The sequence below is a fragment of the Salvelinus fontinalis genome, chromosome 20 (genome assembly GCF_029448725.1).
Source record: "Salvelinus fontinalis isolate EN_2023a chromosome 20, ASM2944872v1, whole genome shotgun sequence".
Taxonomy (NCBI): Eukaryota; Metazoa; Chordata; class Actinopteri; order Salmoniformes; family Salmonidae; genus Salvelinus; species Salvelinus fontinalis.
This window is the reverse complement of record NC_074684.1, coordinates 6,922,988-6,940,911: the sequence shown is the minus strand read 5'-3', so window position 1 is coordinate 6,940,911 and position 17,924 is coordinate 6,922,988. Positions and strand designations below refer to the sequence as shown.

Sequence of the window (17,924 nt, the reverse complement as noted above, 5' to 3'; positions counted from 1 at the left end):
GTATTTATTTAATACATTTTAGAATAAGGCTGTAACTGAACAAAATGTGGCAAAAGGGAAGGGGCCTGAATACTTTCCGAATGCACTGTATGCCTTGATGACAGCTTTGCATACTCTTGGCATTCTCTCAACCAGCTTCACCTGGAATGCTTTTTCAACAGTCTTGAAGGAGTTCTCACATAGCTGAAAACTTTGGGATGCTGGCCTTCTAGGCAGAGTTCCTCTGTCCAGTGTTCTTTTGCCCATCGTAATCTTTTCTTTTTATTGGCAAGTATGAGATATGGCTTTATCTTTGCAACTCTGCCTAGAAGGCCAGCATCCCGGAGTCGCCTCTTCACTGTTGATGTTGAGACTGGTGTTTTGCGGGTACTATTTAATGAAGCTGCCAGTTGAGGACTTGTGAGGCGTCTGTTTCTCAAACTAGACACCCTAATGTACTTGTCCTCTTGCTAAATTGTGCACCGGGGCCTCCCACTCCTCTTTCTATTCTATTCAGTTTTCAGCTGTGCTAACATCACTTCAATAGGGTTTTCTAATGATCAATTAGCCTTTTAAAATGATAAACTTGGATTAGCTAACACAACGTGCCATTGGAACATAGGAGTAATGGTTGCTGATAATGGGCCTCTGTACGCCTATGTAGATATTCCATAAAAAATCAGCTGTTTCCTGCTACAATAGCCATTTACAACATGAACAATGTCTACACTGTATTTCTGATCAATTTTATGTTATTTTAATGGACAAAAAATGTGCAAAAAAAGGACATTTCTAAGTGACCCCCAACTTTTGAGCCGTAGTTTGTATATATATATGTATATATATAACTCCTTCATATATATATATATATATATATATATATATATATATATATATATATATATATATATATATATATATATATATATATATGCACAGTGTAGGGATGCACAATATATCGGTAAGCATATCGGAATCGGACGATATTAGCTAAATATGCCAGCCTTGGTCCGATGTCTAGTTTAACGCTGAAGTGCAAAATTTATGTCAAAGATGACGTGCATACCTATATAACATAGGTAGATGACGTAATGACGCCACGAAAAATACAGCTCTACACAGAACAAAAGCAGAAAAATACTAAGCGCACACTTCCAACAACTAAACAAGTTCAAGTCGAGCAGTAATTTGAAAGAGTAAGAACATTTCAGCGAGACAACTCCAAGGCGAAACCCATTAACGCCAAGATAATGGAATTCATTGCGCTCGACAATCAACCGTTCACTGTCGTGGATGATGTTGGCTTTTGCCAACTGATCGAGCACCTCGAGCCCCAGTACACACTACCCCGAATGCGCTATGTTTCAGATGTTGCCCTACCCGGGTTACACAGTATTTTTGAAACGCACATCCCTGAGCTACTTGCTATGCTTGCTATTACTGCTTGCTATTAGCTTCACGGCTGAAATTTGGAAACGCCTGCTCAACAAAACTGCAGACAAACCGTGGGGTTAAAACCTGCAAAAGTAGAGGCTGTGAACAAGCAATTCGGTGGCATTCTCTCTGAGCCTCTTTACTGTGTTGCCACCCTGCTCGATGCTAGTTACAAGGACCGCTACTTCGATGCAGACAAGAAACGGTTTACGTGAAATGTTACAGACACAGCTGGACAAGATGGAAACGGACACAGTGACACTGCACACTGAGGAAGAGAGGCCACGGACAGACAGCTGAAACTTCACTGCTGGACATGTATGATGAAATCCTGGTCGAGACTGAACAAATGAATGACGAAACAGTACAGCAAGTAAGTGAAAGAAATAGGTTTTGATTATGTTTTACTGGTAATGGGGACATACAGTGCCTTGCAAAAGTATTCACACCCGTGGCATTTTTCCTAGTTTGTTTTCTTACAATCTGGAATTAAAATATATTTTGGGGGGGTTTGTATCATTTGATTTACACAACATGCCTATCACTTTGAAGATGCAAAATATTTTTTTTTATTGTGAAACAAACAAGAAATAAGACAACAAAACAGAAAACTTAAGTGTGCATAACTATTCACCCCCCCTACCCCTCAAAGTCAATACTTTGTAGAGCCACCTTTTGCAGAAATTACAGCTGCAAGTCTTTTGGGGTATGTCTCTATAAGCTTGGCACATCTAGCCACTGGGATTTTTGCACATTCTTCAATGCAAAACTGCTCCAGCTCCTTCAAGTAGGATGGGTTCCACTGGTGTACAGCAATCTTTAAGTCATACATTTACATTTACATTTAAGTCATTTAGCAGACGCTCTTATCCAGAGCGACTTACAAATTGGTGCATTCACCTAATGACATCCAGTGGAACAGCCACTTTACAATAGTGCATCTAAATCTTTTAAGGGGGGGCAGAAGGATTGCTTTATCCTATCCTAGGTATTCCTTGAAGAGGTGGGGTTTCAGGTGTCTCCGGAAGGTGGTGATTGGCTCCGCTGTCCTGGCGTCGTGAGGGAGTTTGTTCCAGCATTGGGGTGCCAGAGCAGCGAACAGTTTTGACTGGGCTGAGCGGGAACTGTACTTCCTCAGTGGTAGGGAGGCGAGCAGGCCAGAGGTGGATGAACGCAGTGCCCTTGTTTGGGTGTAGGGCCTGATCAGAGCCTGAAGGTACTGAGGTGCCGTTCCCCTCACAGCTCCGTAGGCAAGCACCATGGTCTTGTAGCGGATGCGAGCTTCAACTGGAAGCCAGTGGAGAGAGCGGAGGAGCGGGGTGACGTGAGAGAACTTGGGAAGGTTGAACACCAGACGGGCTGCGGCGTTCTGGATGAGTTGTAGGGGTTTAATGGCACAGGCAGGGAGCCCAGCCAGCAGCGAGTTGCAGTAATCCAGACGGGAGATGACAAGTGCCTGGATTAGGACCTGCGCCGCTTCCTGTGTGAGGCAGGGTCGTACTCTGCGGATGTTGTAGAGCATGAACCTACAGGAACGGGCCACCGCCTTGATGTTGGTGGAGAACGACAGGGTGTTGTCCAGGATCACGCCAAGGTTCTTAGCGCTCTGGGAGGAGGACACAATGGAGTTGTCAACCGTGATGGCGAGATCATGGAACGGACAGTCCTTCCCCGGGAGGAAGAGCAGCTCCGTCTTGCCGAGGTTCAGCTTGAGGTGGTGATCCGTCATCCACACTGATATGTCTGCCAGACATGCAGAGATGCGATTCGCCACCTGGTCATCAGAAGGGGGAAAGGAGAAGATTAATTGTGTGTCGTCTGCATAGCAATGATAGGAGAGACCATGTGAGGTTATGACAGAGCCAAGTGACTTGGTGTACAGCGAGAATAGGAGAGGGCCTAGAACAGAGCCCTGGGGGACACCAGTGGTGAGAGCGCGTGGTGAGGAGACAGATTCTCGCCACGCCACCTGGTAGGAGCGACCTGTCAGGTAGGACGCAATCCAAGCGTGGGCCGCGCCGGAGATGCCCAACTCGGAGAGGGTGGAGAGGAGGATCTGATGGTTCACAGTATCGAAGGCAGCCGATAGGTCTAGAAGGATGAGAGCAGAGGAGAGAGAGTTAGCTTTAGCAGTGCGGAGCGCCTCCGTGATACAGAGAAGAGCAGTCTCAGTTGAGTGACTAGTCTTGAAACCTGACTGATTTGGATCAAGAAGGTCATTCTGAGAGAGATAGCAGGAGAGCCGGCCAAGGACGGCACGTTCAAGAGTTTTGGAGAGAAAAGAAAGAAGGGATACTGGTCTGTAGTTGTTGACATCGGAGGGATCGAGTGTAGGTTTTTTCAGAAGGGGTGCAACTCTCGCTCTCTTGAAGACGGAAGGGACGTAGCCAGCGGTCAAGGACGAGTTGATGAGCGAGGTGAGGTAAGGTAGAAGGTCTCCGGAAATGGTCTGGAGAAGAGAGGAGGGGATAGGGTCAAGCGGGCAGGTTGTTGGGCGGCCGGCCGTCACAAGACGCGAGATTTCATCTGGGGAGAGAGGGGAGAAAGAGGTCAGAGCACAGGGTAGGGCAGTGTGAGCAGAACCAGCGGTGTCGTTTGACTTAGCAAACGAGGATCGGATGTCGTCGACCTTCTTTTCAAAATGGTTGACGAAATCGTCTGCAGAGAGGGAGGAGGGGGGGGGGGGGGGGCGGAGGATTCAGGAGGGAGGAGAAGGTGGCAAAGAGCTTCCTAGGGTTAGAGGCAGATGCTTGGAATTTAGAGTGGTAGAAAGTGGCTTTAGCAGCAGAGACAGAAGAGGAAAATGTAGAGAGAAGGGAGTGAAAGGATGCCAGGTCCGCAGGGAGGCGAGTTTTCCTCCATTTCCGCTCGGCTGCCCGGAGCCCTGTTCTGTGAGCTCGCAATGAGTCGTCGAGCCACGGAGCGGGATGGGAGGACCGAGCCGGCCTGGAGGATAGGGGACATAGAGAGTCAAAGGATGCAGAAAGGGAGGAGAGGAGGGTTGAGGAGGCAGAATCAGGAGATAGGTTGGAGAAGGTTTGGGCAGAGGGAAGAGATGATAGGATGGAAGAGGAGAGAGTAGCGGGGGAGAGAGAGCGGAGGTTGGGACGGCGCGATACCATCCGAGTAGGGGCAGTGTGGGAAGTGTTGGATGAGAGCGAGAGGGAAAAGGATACAAGGTAGTGGTCGGAGACTTGGAGGGGAGTTGCAATGAGGTTAGTGGAAGAACAGCATCTAGTAAAGATGAGGTCAAGCGTATTGCCTGCCTTGTGAGTAGGGGGGGAGGGTGAGAGGGTGAGGTCAAAAGAGGAGAGGAGTGGAAAGAAGGAGGCAGAGAGGAATGAGTCAAAGGTAGACATGGGGAGGTTAAAGTCACCCAGAACTGTGAGAGGTGAGCCGTCCTCAGGAAAGGAGCTTATCAAGGCATCAAGCTCATTGATGAACTCTCCAAGGGAACCTGGAGGGCGATAAATGATAAGGATGTTAAGCTTGAAAGGGCTGGTAACTGTGACAGCATGGAATTCAAAGGAGGCGATAGACAGATGGGTAAAGGGAGAAAGAGAGAATGACCACTTGGGAGCGATGAGGATCCCGGTGCCACCACCCCGCTGACCAGAAGGTCTCGGGGTGTGCGAGAACACGTGGGCAGACGAAGAGAGAGCAGTGGGAGTAGCAGTGTTATCTGTGGTGAGCCATGTTTCCGTCAGTGCCAGGAAGTCGAGGGACTGGAGGGACGCATAGGCTGAGATGAGCTCTGCCTTGTTGGCCGCAGATCGTCAGTTCCAGAGGCTACCGGAGACCTGGAACTCCACGTGGGTCGTGCGGGCTGGGACCACCAGGTTAGGGTGGGCGCGGCCATGCGGTGTGAAGCGTTTGTATGGTCTGTGCAGAGAGGAGAGAACAGGGATAGACAGACACATGGTTGACAGGCTACAGAAGAGGCTACGCTAATGCAAAGGAGATTAGAATGACAAGTGGGCTACACGTCTCGAATGTTCAGAAAGTTAAGCTTACGTTGCAAAAAATAAAAATAAAATACAAGATCTTATTGACCAAAATGATATAGTACTGCTGGCTGGTGAAGTAGCCTGGCTAGCAGTGGCTACGTTGTTGAAAGTGAAGCTGGCTAGGTAACCTCGACAATTTCACTAAATTTCTCTAAACTACACAATTATCATGGATACAAGGACAGCAAAGACAACTACGTCATACCACAGATTCTCAATTGGATTGAGGTCTGGGCTTTGACTAGGCCATTCCAAGACATTTAAATGTTTTCCCTTAAACCACTCAAGTGTTGCTTAGGGTCATTGTCCTGCTGGAAGGTGAACCTCTGTCCCAGTCTCAAATCTCTAGAAGACTGAAACAGGTTTCCCTCAAGAATTTCCCTGTATGTAGCGCCATCCATCATTCCTTAAATTCTGACCAGTTTCCCAGTCCCTGCCGATGTAAAACATCCCCACAGCATGATGCTGCTACCACCATGCTTCACTGTGGGGATGGTGTTCTCGGGGTGATGAGAGGTGTTGGGTTTGCGCCAGACATTTTCCTTTATGGGCAAAAAGCTCAATATTAGTCTCATCTGACCAGAGTACCTTCTTCCATATGTTTGGGGAGTCTCCCACATGCCTTTTGGCGAACACCAAACGTGTTTGCTTATTTTTTCTTTAAGCAATGGCTTTTTTTCTGGCCACTCTTCCGTAAAGCCCAGCTCTGTGGAGTGTACGGCTTAAAGTGGTCCTATGGACAGATACTCCAATCTCCTCCCGTGGAGCTTTGCAGCTCCTTCAGGGTTATCTTTGGTCTCTTTGTTGCCTCTCTGATTAATGCCCTTCTTGCCTGGTCCGTGAGTTTTGGTTTGTGGTGGTGCCATAATCTTTCCATTTTTTAATAAGGGATTTAATGATGCTCTGTGGGATGTTCAAAGTTTAGTTATTTTTTATTATAACCAAAACCCTGGTCTGTACTTCTCCACAACTTTGTCCCTGACCTGTTTGGAGAGCTCATTGGTCTTCCTAGTGCCGCTTGCTTGGTGGTGCCCCTTGCTTAGTGGTGTTAGACTCTGGGGCCTTTCAGAACAGGTGTATATATACTGAGATCATGTGACAGATCATGTGACACTTAGATTGCACCCAGGTGGACTTTATTTAACTAATTATGTGACTTCTGAAGGTAATTGGTTGCACCAGATCTTATGTAGGGGCTTCATAGCAAAGGGGGTGAATACACATGCACACACCACTTTTACGTTTTTTATTTTTTGAATTTTTTGAAACAAGCAATTTTTTTCATTTCATTTCACCAATTTGGACTATTTTATGTATATCCATTATATGAAATCCAAATAAAAATCAATTTAAATTACAGGTTGTAATGCAACAAAATAGGAAAAACGCCAATTTGCAAGACACTGTACGTAAATGCCAACAAAAACTTTTGTGTGTGTGTTTCAACTATTTAACTGTACTAGAATACTTAAAAGGCCGCTAAAATGTTAAATATTGGTATCGTTTTTTTGGCATGGAAAATATCGGGCAAAAATGTCATAACGGTGCATCCCTAATACAGTGCATTCAGAAAGTATTCAGGCCCCTTCCCCTTTTCCACATTTTGTTACTTTACAGCCGTATTCTAAAATTGATGAAATCATTTTTAAATCACACCTCCTCCATGCTTGGGAGGAGGGAACCACACATGCGGAGATCCTCTGTTCACCTACTCTGCGTCCTTGAGTAGTGGTTTCTTTGCAGAAATTCGACCACGAAGGCCTGATTCACGCAGTCTCCTCTGAACAGTTGATGTTGAGATGTGTCTGTTACTTAAACTCTGTGAAGCATTTATTTGAGCTACAATTTCTGAGGCTGGTAACTAATGAACTCATCCTCTGCAGCAGAGGTAACTCTGAGTCTTTCTTTCCTGTGGCGGTCCTCATGAGAGCCAGTTTCATCATAGCGCTTGATGGTTTTTGCGACTGCACTTGAAGAAACTTTCAAAGTTCTTAAAATTTTCCAGATTGACTGACCTTCATGTCTTAAAGTAATGATGGATTGCGATTTCTCTTTGCTTATTTGAGCTGTTCCTGCCATAATATTGACTTGGTCTTTTACCAAATAGGGCTCTTTTGTATATCACCCCTACCTAGTCACAACAAAACTGATTGGCTCAAACGCATTAAGAAGGAAAGACATTCCACAAATGAACTTTTAACAAGGCACACCTGGTAATTGAAATGCATTCCAGGTGACTACCTCATGAAGCTGGTTGAGAGAATGACAAGAGTGTGCAAGGCTGTCATCAAGGCAAAGGCTGGCTACTTTGAAGAATCTAAAATATATTTTGATTTGTTTTACACTTTTTTGGTTACTACATGATTCCATGTGTTATTTCATAGTGTTGATGTCTTCACTATTATTCTACAATGTAGAAAATAGTACAAATAAAGAAAAACCCTTGAATGAGTAGGTGTGTCCAAACCTTTGACTGGTACTTTATATACTTTTTTGGCGGCCACGATAGGGGAAATGTAGGGGAAACACTGCGATCCTTTGTGAACGTGCACCTGTGGTTTCACTGCAGCCCAGACTGAACACACACACACCCACTACGTCACTCTCTGACACACGGCAGGGAAATAACATCTCAGTGTGTGTGCCCTCTCAATCACAGCTGCCTCAGAGACAAACAAAAAATGACGAAGAAGAACGTTGTCATTACGTCAGGCTCTAACATCAAAACAATGACATGATAAGCCCAGTATCACTCTGCTAGCGCAGCTCCTCTTCTTGTTAGGTCACCAACACGGCTGTTGATGCACATGGCAACCAGGACCATTAACTATTTAAGTGATGTGGAGGAACAGATCTCTGTGAAAGAATCCACCTCTCCCTTCTCCAAGCCGGTTGAGTTCCAGTTGAGGGAGCCAAAACGTCAGCTCCCTAGCTACAGTTGTAAAGGGGGCTAAGGTACCCACTCAGATATCACTGGTCCCCCTCCGATACTTGATCCTTCAGCCTCCCTCCAGCTGACCCGAGTGCCTATCAGGGGTCAAGGGTCAATCAGGGGTCCCCCCAAAACACTTCAGGGGTTCCCCCTCTCATCCTTCAGCCCCATGTGTAGGAGTGTGTTTGCTCCACTAGGGGTGTGTGTGGGTGTGTTTGCGTGTCCTCTGCTGCCCCCTACTGCAGGTTCTTGAGGATGCGGCCGTAGCGGAAGTCGTAGACGTGGCGGCAGAGGTACACTAGTTCAGGGTTGATGTTGGCAGGAACCTGGCGGTGGTCGGGGGGGTTGAAGTCCGAGGGGCAGGGGACCACTCTGGCAGTGCCAGGGGGCGCACCCTCTTCACGCCGCTTCACCAAGGCACAAAATCTATACATGGAAAATTCAAGTGAGTTTTGAATGCACATTTTCTTCTCTTTCTTTCTTTACTTTATACCTCAAGTCAATTGACCATGCCAAGGTGAGGTGTCTCTCCCTTCGAGCACTTCTAGTGTCAGTGATGTGTAATATTACACGCTAAAGAATACCTAGCTTCACCTACAGTGTTAATTATGGATACATGGTCTCTCTCAGTGTGTGTGTGGTTTCTTACCTACAGTATTGTGCTAGTGGGAGAACATAGCATCGGTCTTCGATGCAGGCCACGCTGTTCTCGTCTTGATGCCGAGAGGCAAAAATCTCTTTCTGAATGGTGAGAAACAGACATACAATTATCAATCGCCACACAATCAAAGGAGATGAGATTGAAGAGAGGAAGCCACTTCAGGCTACTGCGATGAAGGAAAAGAGATGAGGAGAGGCCTCTTTAGACTACTGAGATTGAGCCATAGTTGAGTTGTTCTATTGTGGAGTCAGAGAGTTGTCCTCACCTCACAGTGCATACGGGAGTCTTGGCCTCCCTGCGTGTGTTCAGGTCGATAGTACCAGAACAGGCTCATCATCAGCTCTCCTGAGGGGAGACACACACACACGGTCAACACACACACAGGTGAGCAAACACACACACACGCACGCACACACACACACAGAGGAAACAAGGTACAGCTTTGCCAACCAAAAGCACACACACAAAAAATACGACCAGTCTCTCACCAGCCAGACATAAGCAGCATTTCAGACAAACAATGGTCCTCGAATAACACCACAGCCAGCAGACACAAACAACCATTCACAGTCTACAACAACCAAACACACACACCCCAGCTAGCACATTTGGTTCCTTGGAAGTTGTGGGAACGTATGTTTTTGGTTTCACATTGGTTGTGGGAACAAATTCATACGTTTCCTGACCGGTAAAACTGAACTTTTTTTCTACGACAATTTCTACGAGTTAGTTTTTGCTACCATGTGAGCCTACTAACTGAGGAGTGTTAATTCACCTGTTTCCATTTTAAAACATGTATCTTACAAAGCAGTTGATTATTCTAACTGCTTAGCTATTTATCTGTACATGGAATTGTATTTTTTAAATTTTTACTAATTTCTTTCTAATCTTAACAGGAAAATGCTATGGGCACTATCTGATGTGTGGAGACATTTCACTGCAGCTAATGTAGAAGGAAAAGCTGTGTACATTTGCAAATTACTGTGCCAAATCATATGTGAAGAATGCAACAAAGATGTAGAATCATCTGGCCAATTGAGAAATGCTGATGAATGTCTTGCTCGAGCTGTGTATGCAACTGGTTCACCTCTGATGCTCACAGGCAATGTGTATTGGAAGAGATTTCTGAATGTTCTTCACCCAGCATACACCCCTCCAACCAGACATGCTTTATCTACTCATTTGCTGGATGCAGAGTTCAACAGAGTTCAGGTGAAGGTCAACCAATCATAGAGAAAGCAGACTGTATTGCAATCATCTCTGATGGGTGGTCGAATGTTCGTGGCCAAGGAATAATTAACTACATTATCTCCACCCCTCAACCAGTATTCTACAAGAGCACAGACAAGGAACAACAGACACACCGGTCTCTACATTGCAGATGAGCTGAATGCAGTCATCAATGACCTTGGACCACAGAAAGTATTCGCACTGGTGACAGACAATGCTGCGAACATGAAGGCTCCTTGGTCTAAAGTGGAGAAGTCCTACCCTCACATCACACCCATTGGCTGTGCTGCTCATGCATTGAATCTGCTCCTCAAGAACACCATGGCACTGAAAATAATGGATACACTCTACAAGAGAACCAAGGAAATGGTTAGGTATGTGAAGGATTATCAAGTTATAGTAGCAATCTACCTCACCAAGCAAAGTGAGAAGAATAAGAGCACCACATTGAAGCTGCCCTGCAACACCCGTTGGGGTGGTGTTGTCATCATGTTTGACAGTCTCCTGGAGGGGAAGGAGTCTCTCCAAGAAATGGCCATATCACAGTCTGCCGATATGGACAGCTCCATCAAGAGGATCCTTCTGGATGATGTATTTTGGGAGAGAGTGGTAAGCAGCCTGAAACCTATAGCAGTAGCCATAGCAAAGATTGAGGGAGACAATGCCATCCTGTCTGATGTTCAGACTCTGCTTGCAGATAGATGTAAGAGAAGAAATCTGTACTGCTCTGCCCACTTCACTGTTGCTCCAAGCAGAGGAAATTGCAGTTCTGAAATACATCAAAAAGCGTGAAGACTTCTGCCTGAAGCCTGTACATGTTGGACCCCAAGTATGCTGGAAAGATTATCCTGTCTGGTGCAGAGATCAACAAGGCCTATGGTGTCATCACTACCGTGTCTCGCCACCTTGGCTTGGATGAGGGAAAGTATCTTGGCAGTCTAGTGAAGTACACTTCCAAGCAAGCGCTTTGGGATGGAGATGTAATATGGCAGTCGTGCCAACATATCTCATCGACCACTTAGTGGAAGGACTTTGTTGCCTCCATCATCCTCCAAATCCCAACAACATCAGCCGCCTCAGAGTGCAACTGGTCCTTGTTTGGGAACACACACACCAAAGCACACAACAGGCTGACCAATACAAGGGTTGAAAAATGGCCACCTGGGCAAATTTGAGGCTTTTTGGGCCTGACAACAAGCCATCCTCAACAAGGTTGGAAAGTGACAGTGAAGATGAGGACTCAGAGTCTGATGTACAAGAGGTGGACATTGAGGAGGTCCAGGGAGAAGACATGGAAGATCATTGGGGATCATTCAATAATCCCTTTCTTTTGTTGTTCAATGAAATCATCCCATGTGAAGAGTTAACTAATTTAATTAAAGTTCAATTCGTAACTAAATTGGAAGGATTTTATAATTTGCAATTATGTCTACTTATGATGAGGTAAAAGGTTTATGCTTCTGTCTCCATATGATATGGTAAATATATCCAATGCAAAAAACATCTACATTTAAATGGTATTAATATTAATTTGCATATATTTCCATTAATTCCCATATATGTCCGTTAATTCCCATATATTCCCGTTAATTACAACGGAAAGTTTCCATCGCTGAATATCCCCCAAAATGTGCAACCCTAGCTGGGACACACACACAGCCAACTATTATACCCCAACAACAGGTTAGGACATCCTACTATTTCTCTCTCACCAGATCTGGGGTCCTCCCAGAGCGCCGATATCTTGGCGACGTAGGGCAGGGACTTCTTCCGGGGACCGGAGCGCAGCAGCACTGTGTCTCTGACACGTATCACTTCGCTGTCTCTCTGTACTCCTTCATAACACTGCCGCAAAGCCGTCTCATCCTCCCCCTGAGACACACACACGTACCACAAACACACCGTCAAAACCCGACACACTTATCTTTATTCTCCAGTTACTGGCTACATCAGAAGTTTTCTATAAGAGAAGTGGACATGGAACACATTCTCATTAAAGGGTAGCGTAGCACCCTGTATTATCGGCATACTCAACAGCCTTTAAGAAACATAATACCTTCAACAGTGTTATCTTGTGATCAAGCCATCAATGTTTTGTGATTATTGGCTTCCTAAAAATGTTACCTAACAGGTTAGCAATTAGCATGTTTGACATTTCAGTGGAAATTCTACTACTGTCAGCTTTTTGATAAGCGGTTTAGCAAAAAAATATGTCCCGTATTATCGGAATACGGTCCCCAGTTATTGGCCACCTTACTATTTTGTTCAATTACAAGATATATCCATTTAATTTTGTTAAAAAAAGAGACACATCTCGTATCCGAAGTGTTTACTAGATAGTTGACTAGTTGTTTAGCCTTCCGTGCCCCCCCAAAAATGACTTGCCTGAAATTCGTTAGCTATATTTCAGAGGTAAAAAGTTGGATATTAAATTATGTGTGGTCTGTCGCGGAGTCTAATTTTCCAATATACAGCGTGTCCTACAAAATGTGTATATATATATATAACTTTTTGAAAACTCTCAAAACCTAACTTAACTTACATAAATTGCAATGAAAATTGATGGTCAGCTAGTAAGAAGGGTGTCTTTAATCGTAAAATGTACTGTTATTTCCCAGTCAATTTAAATGTTGAGCTCGAGGTGATTTAATCCTCTAACCGATAGCGAGTGTCTGAAGTTAGGCGGTCTCCGATGTTGGGGGATATTTAGCTAGGAAGCTTGAGTTTTTACTCACCAAAGTAACAACTTAGTGTGGTCAAAGACTTAGTAAGTTAGTTGTAGTCACGATCTGGTAAACTATAACTACAAACAACTTATTTCTGGATATCTTCTAAACTACCCACAATGCACTATTTTTCAACATCATATGGACCAGCGATACAGCCTCGAGTCTTCTTGGGTATGATGCTACAAACTTGGCACACCTGTATTTGTGGAGTTTCTCCCATTCTTCTCTGTAGATCCTCTCAAGCACTGTCAGGTTGGATGGGAAGCGTCGCTGCACAGCTATTTTCAGGTCTCTCTAGAGATGTTCGATCGGGTTCAAGTCCGGGCTCTGGCTGGGCCACTAAAGGACACTCAGAGACTTGTCCCGAAGCCACTCCTGCATTGTCTTGGCTGTGTGCTTAGGGTTGTTGTTCTGTTGGAAAGTGAACCTTCGCCCCAGTCTGAGGTTCTGAGCATTCTGGAGCAGGTTTTCATCAAGGATCTCTCTGTACTTTGCTCTGTTCACTTTCCCTCGATCCTGACTAGTCTCCCAGTCCCTGCCGCTGTAAAACATCCCCACAGCATGATGCTGTCATCCCCATGCTGGTGCCAGGTTTCCTCCAGACACGACGCTTGGCATTCAGGCCAAAAAGTTCAATATTGGTTTCATCAGACCAAAGAATCTTGTTTCTCATGGTCTGAGAGTCCTTTAGGTGCCTCTTGGCAAACTCCAAGCGGGTTGCCATGTGCCTTTTAGTGAGGAGTGGCTTCCATCTGGCCACTCTACCATAAAGGCCTGATTGGTGGAGTGCTGCGGAGATGGTTGTCCTTCTGGAAGGTTCTCCCATCTCCACAAAGGAACTCTAGAGCTCTGTCACAGTTACCATTGGTGTCACCTACCTGACCAAGGCCCTTCTCCCCCGATTGCTCAGTTGGGCCGGGCGGCCATCTCTAGGAAGAGTCTTGGTGGTTCCAAACGTCTTCTATTTAAGAATGATGGAGGCCACTGTGTTCTTGGGGACCTTCAATGCTGCAGCCATTTCTTGGTACCCTTCCCCCAGATCTGTGCCTCGACACAATCCTGTCTCGGAGCTCTACGGACAATTCCTTCGACCTCATGGCTGGTTTTTGCTCTGACATTCACTGTCAACTGTGGGACATTATATAGACATGTGTGTGCCTTTCCAAATCATGTCCAATCAATTGAATCAATTTTTAATACATTATGGGCTCGTGTGTGTAGATTGATGAGCATTTTTTATTTATTTAATCAATTTTAGAATAAGGCTGTAACGTAACAAAATGTGGAAAAAGAGAAGGCGTCTGAATATTTTCCGAATACACTGTATCTATGAAAAACTGAGACTCTCACGAACAAGCTACACATGAGTCGTTACAAGGTAAGGGGTTTTTCAACATAGAAGATGGAAAATCCCAGGACAAGGTGTCTATAATACTGTAATAAGATCATATAGCTACTATCACAAACGCCAAACTCCACACAGTTGTCACTGAGTCGTAGGATATTCATTACCCAGTGAGCAAATCATTTATGTACTCACAGCATTCATATCAAGTCATTTTTTGCTTTTTGCCTTTTCTGTTGTTGTTGTGACATATGTCAATAAGACTCATGAATACAGCTGTCAAATTGTTTTTGTGTTCTACGTGTAGCCCTGGTTGTCTTGAAAATAAAATGGTAAAACACTTCATTGTGAGGCTAAATATGAGGGCTGGACATGCAGATAAATGAAAGTTAGACAAATAAAATGCTGATTTTTGCCGGGGTGTCTTGGACTGGGTTAACAACAATAAGCCAATTGAAAGCTATGGAATGGGCAGGTTGCCATGGTAGTATGAGGGAAGAAAACTCTCAGTATCTCAACACATAGACACACAAACTCTTGATCCAACCCACCGCAATGAACACTTCTTTCTCCGTGGGCACTCCTACAGGCAGCCACCCATTGGTGGCCCGTCGGTGGCTGACCCTCTTCTGCTTGGCGGGGGACAGGCAGGATGTCGGGGCTGGCTGTTTCTGCGACAGCCTGGTTCTCCCCATGGACAGATAACCGTTAGGTGGCTTGGTGCTCTGAGGGCACTCCTTGGCCAGCTTCAGTCTAGCATGGGGCACTCTGTGGTCAGACAGGGGGGTGAGGAGATGGGGCTTGGCCTGGGTGGAGGAGGGGATGGTGTGGAGGGGGCAGCCCGAGAGCGGGAGGGAGGGGGAGACCAGGAGGGAGGGGCTGTGGTCGCCTTTGGGGGACGAGTAACACTCTGGAAAGAGAAAGAGAGAGAGAGAAAGGGAGGAAGAGAAGCCCTGCTGAAAAAAACAGCATAGACCAGCATAAATTTGAAGCTGGTCTGACCAGCATGGTCTAACTGGTTCTACTGGCCGACCAACATGGTCTAGCTGGTCTAACCAGCATGGTCTAGTTGATCAGTCTTCATTGTGTTTTCGCTGGTGACCAGCCATTGTTGTGTTTTCGCTGGTGACCAGCAAAAGCTAAAGCAAAACCAGCATCAAGTCACATTATGCGGGACTGAAAAGTGAGGTTTAACTTCTTATGGCTGCAGGGGCAGTATTGAGTAGCTTGGATGAAAGGTGCACAGAGGTGCCCAGAGTAAACGGCCTGCTCCTCAGTCATAGTTGCTAATATTTGCATATTATTATTAGTATTGGATAGAAAACACTCTGAAGTTTCCAAAACTGTTTGAATTATGTCTGTGAGTATAACAGAACTCATATCGCAGGCAAAAACCTGAGAAGTTCCACTTCCTGTTTGGATTTTTTCTGAGGTGGCAGATTTTCAACCAAGCTCTCATTGAAATTACAGCGAGATATTGATGAGTTTTCACTTCCTACGAATTCCACTAGATGTCAACAGTCAATAGAACTTTGTCTGATGACTCTAATGTGAAGGGGGGCCGAAAGAGACAGGAATTAGTCACCACTGTCATGAGCTGACCATGCTTTGACCACGCGCGTTCACGTGATAGGCAGCTCCGTTCCATCGCTCAACTGAAGTCAATCTAATTCTCCGGTTGGAACGTTATTCAAGATGTATGTTAACAACATTCTAAAGATTGATTCAGTACATCGTTTGACATGTTTCTACTGACTGTTATGGAACTTTTGGACATTTCGTCACGTTATAGTGGACACACTTTGTGACTTTGGAATTGTTTACCAAACGCGCTAACCAAAGTAGCTAATTGGACATAAATAACGGATATTATCGAACAAATCAAGCATTTAATGTGGACCTGGGATTCCTAGGACTGCATTCTGATGAAGTTCATCAAAGGTAAGGAAACATTTATCATGTTTTTTTCTGGCTTTGTTGACCCCAACGTGGCGGCTAATTTGGCTATTGTTCTGAGCGCCGTCTCAGATTATTGCATGGTTTGGTTTTTCCGTAAAGTTTTTTGAAATCTGACACAGCGGTTGCATTGAGGAGAGGTATATGTATAATTCCATGTGTATAACTTGTATTATCATCTACATTTATGATGAGTATTTCTGTTGAAACGATGTGGCTATGCAAAATCACTTGATGTTTTTGTAACTATTGAATGTAACGCGCCAATGTAAACTCAGATTTTTTTATATAAATATGAACTTTATCAAACAAAACATGCATGTATTGTGTAACATGAAGTCCTATGAGTGTCATCTGATGAAGATCATCAAAGGTTAGTGATTCATTTTATCTCTATTTCTGCTTTTTGTGACTGCTATATTTCGCTGAAAAAATGGCTGTGCTTTTTGTGGTTTGGTGGTGACCTAACATAATCGTTTGTAGTGCTTTCGCTGAAAAGCATATTTGAAATCGGACAGTTTGGTGGGATTAACAACAAGATTACCTTTAAAATGATATAAAACACATGTATATTTGAGGAATTTTAATTATGAGATTTCTGTTGTTTGAATTTGGCTGTTGTCATATCGATCCCGTTAGCGGGATGCAGCCATAAGAAGTTTTAACTCCTGTAAGAAGTTAAAGCCAGAGTGGATTCCCACAATCTACATTCAGAATGACTGCCAGAGTTAGAAAAATGTATAAATGAGACTACCTAAACCATCTAAACTGGAACAACCATTTCAGGAACAAGTGCAATAAGTCCAACTAACAGATTGAACTAGTTGAGAAATAAGTACCGTACCAGTCAACATTTTGGACACACCTATTTATTAAAGGGTTTTTCTTTATTTTTACTATTTTTTACATTGTAGAATAAAGTGAAGACATCAAAACTATGAAATAACACATATGGAATCATGAAGTAACCAAAAAAGTGTTAAACAAATATATATTTTAGATTCCTCAAAGTAGCCACCCTTTGCCTTGATTACAGCTTTGTACACTCTTGGCATTCTCTCAACCAGATGCACCTGGAATGCTTTTCCAACAGTCTTGAAGGAGTTCCCATATATGCTGAGCACTTGCTGGCTGCTTTTCCCTCACTCTGCGGTCCAACTCATCCCAAACCATCTCAATTGGGTTGATTTCAGGGGATTGTGGAGGCAAGGTTATCTGATGCAGCACTCCATCACTCTCCTTCTTGGTCAAATAGCCCTTACACAGCCTGGAGGTGTGTTGGGTCATTGTCCTGTTGAAAAACAAATGATTGTCCCAATATGCACAAACCAGATGGGATGGCGTATCGCTGCAGAATGCTGTGGTAGCCATGCTGCTTAAGTGTGCCTTGAATTCTAAATAAATCACTGACAGTGTCACCAGTAAACCACCCCCACACCACCACACCTCCTCCTCCATGCTTCACGGTGGGAACCACACATGCGGAGATCATCCGTTCACCTACTCTGCGTCTCACAAAGACATGGCGGTTGGAACAAAAATCTCAAATTTGGACTCATCAGAACAAACGACAAATTTCCACCGGTCTAATGTTCATTGCTCATGTTTCTTGGCCAAAGAAAGTCTCTTCTTATTTTTGATGTCCTTTAGT

At 44.7% G+C, this 17,924-nt stretch overlaps 1 protein-coding gene across 2 annotated transcripts in view; it reads right to left on the bottom strand.

The window, feature by feature from the left end:
• Positions 1 to 5,629: 5,629 nt before the first annotated feature.
• LOC129817206 (bromo adjacent homology domain-containing 1 protein-like) overlaps positions 5,630 to 17,924 on the bottom strand; it is a 73,724-nt gene continuing 61,429 nt past the window's right edge. For both annotated transcript variants that reach the window (XM_055872221.1, XM_055872220.1), the window contains exons 3-7: positions 14,869 to 15,227; positions 11,956 to 12,115; positions 9,279 to 9,358; positions 9,002 to 9,093; positions 5,630 to 8,778 (exon numbers count right to left, since the gene is read on the bottom strand). In XM_055872221.1, the coding sequence (XP_055728196.1) occupies positions 8,589 to 8,778; positions 9,002 to 9,093; positions 9,279 to 9,358; positions 11,956 to 12,115; positions 14,869 to 15,227 (881 nt within the window). In that variant the 3' untranslated portion in view covers positions 5,630 to 8,588. The remainder of the gene's footprint in view (positions 8,779 to 9,001; positions 9,094 to 9,278; positions 9,359 to 11,955; positions 12,116 to 14,868; positions 15,228 to 17,924) is intronic.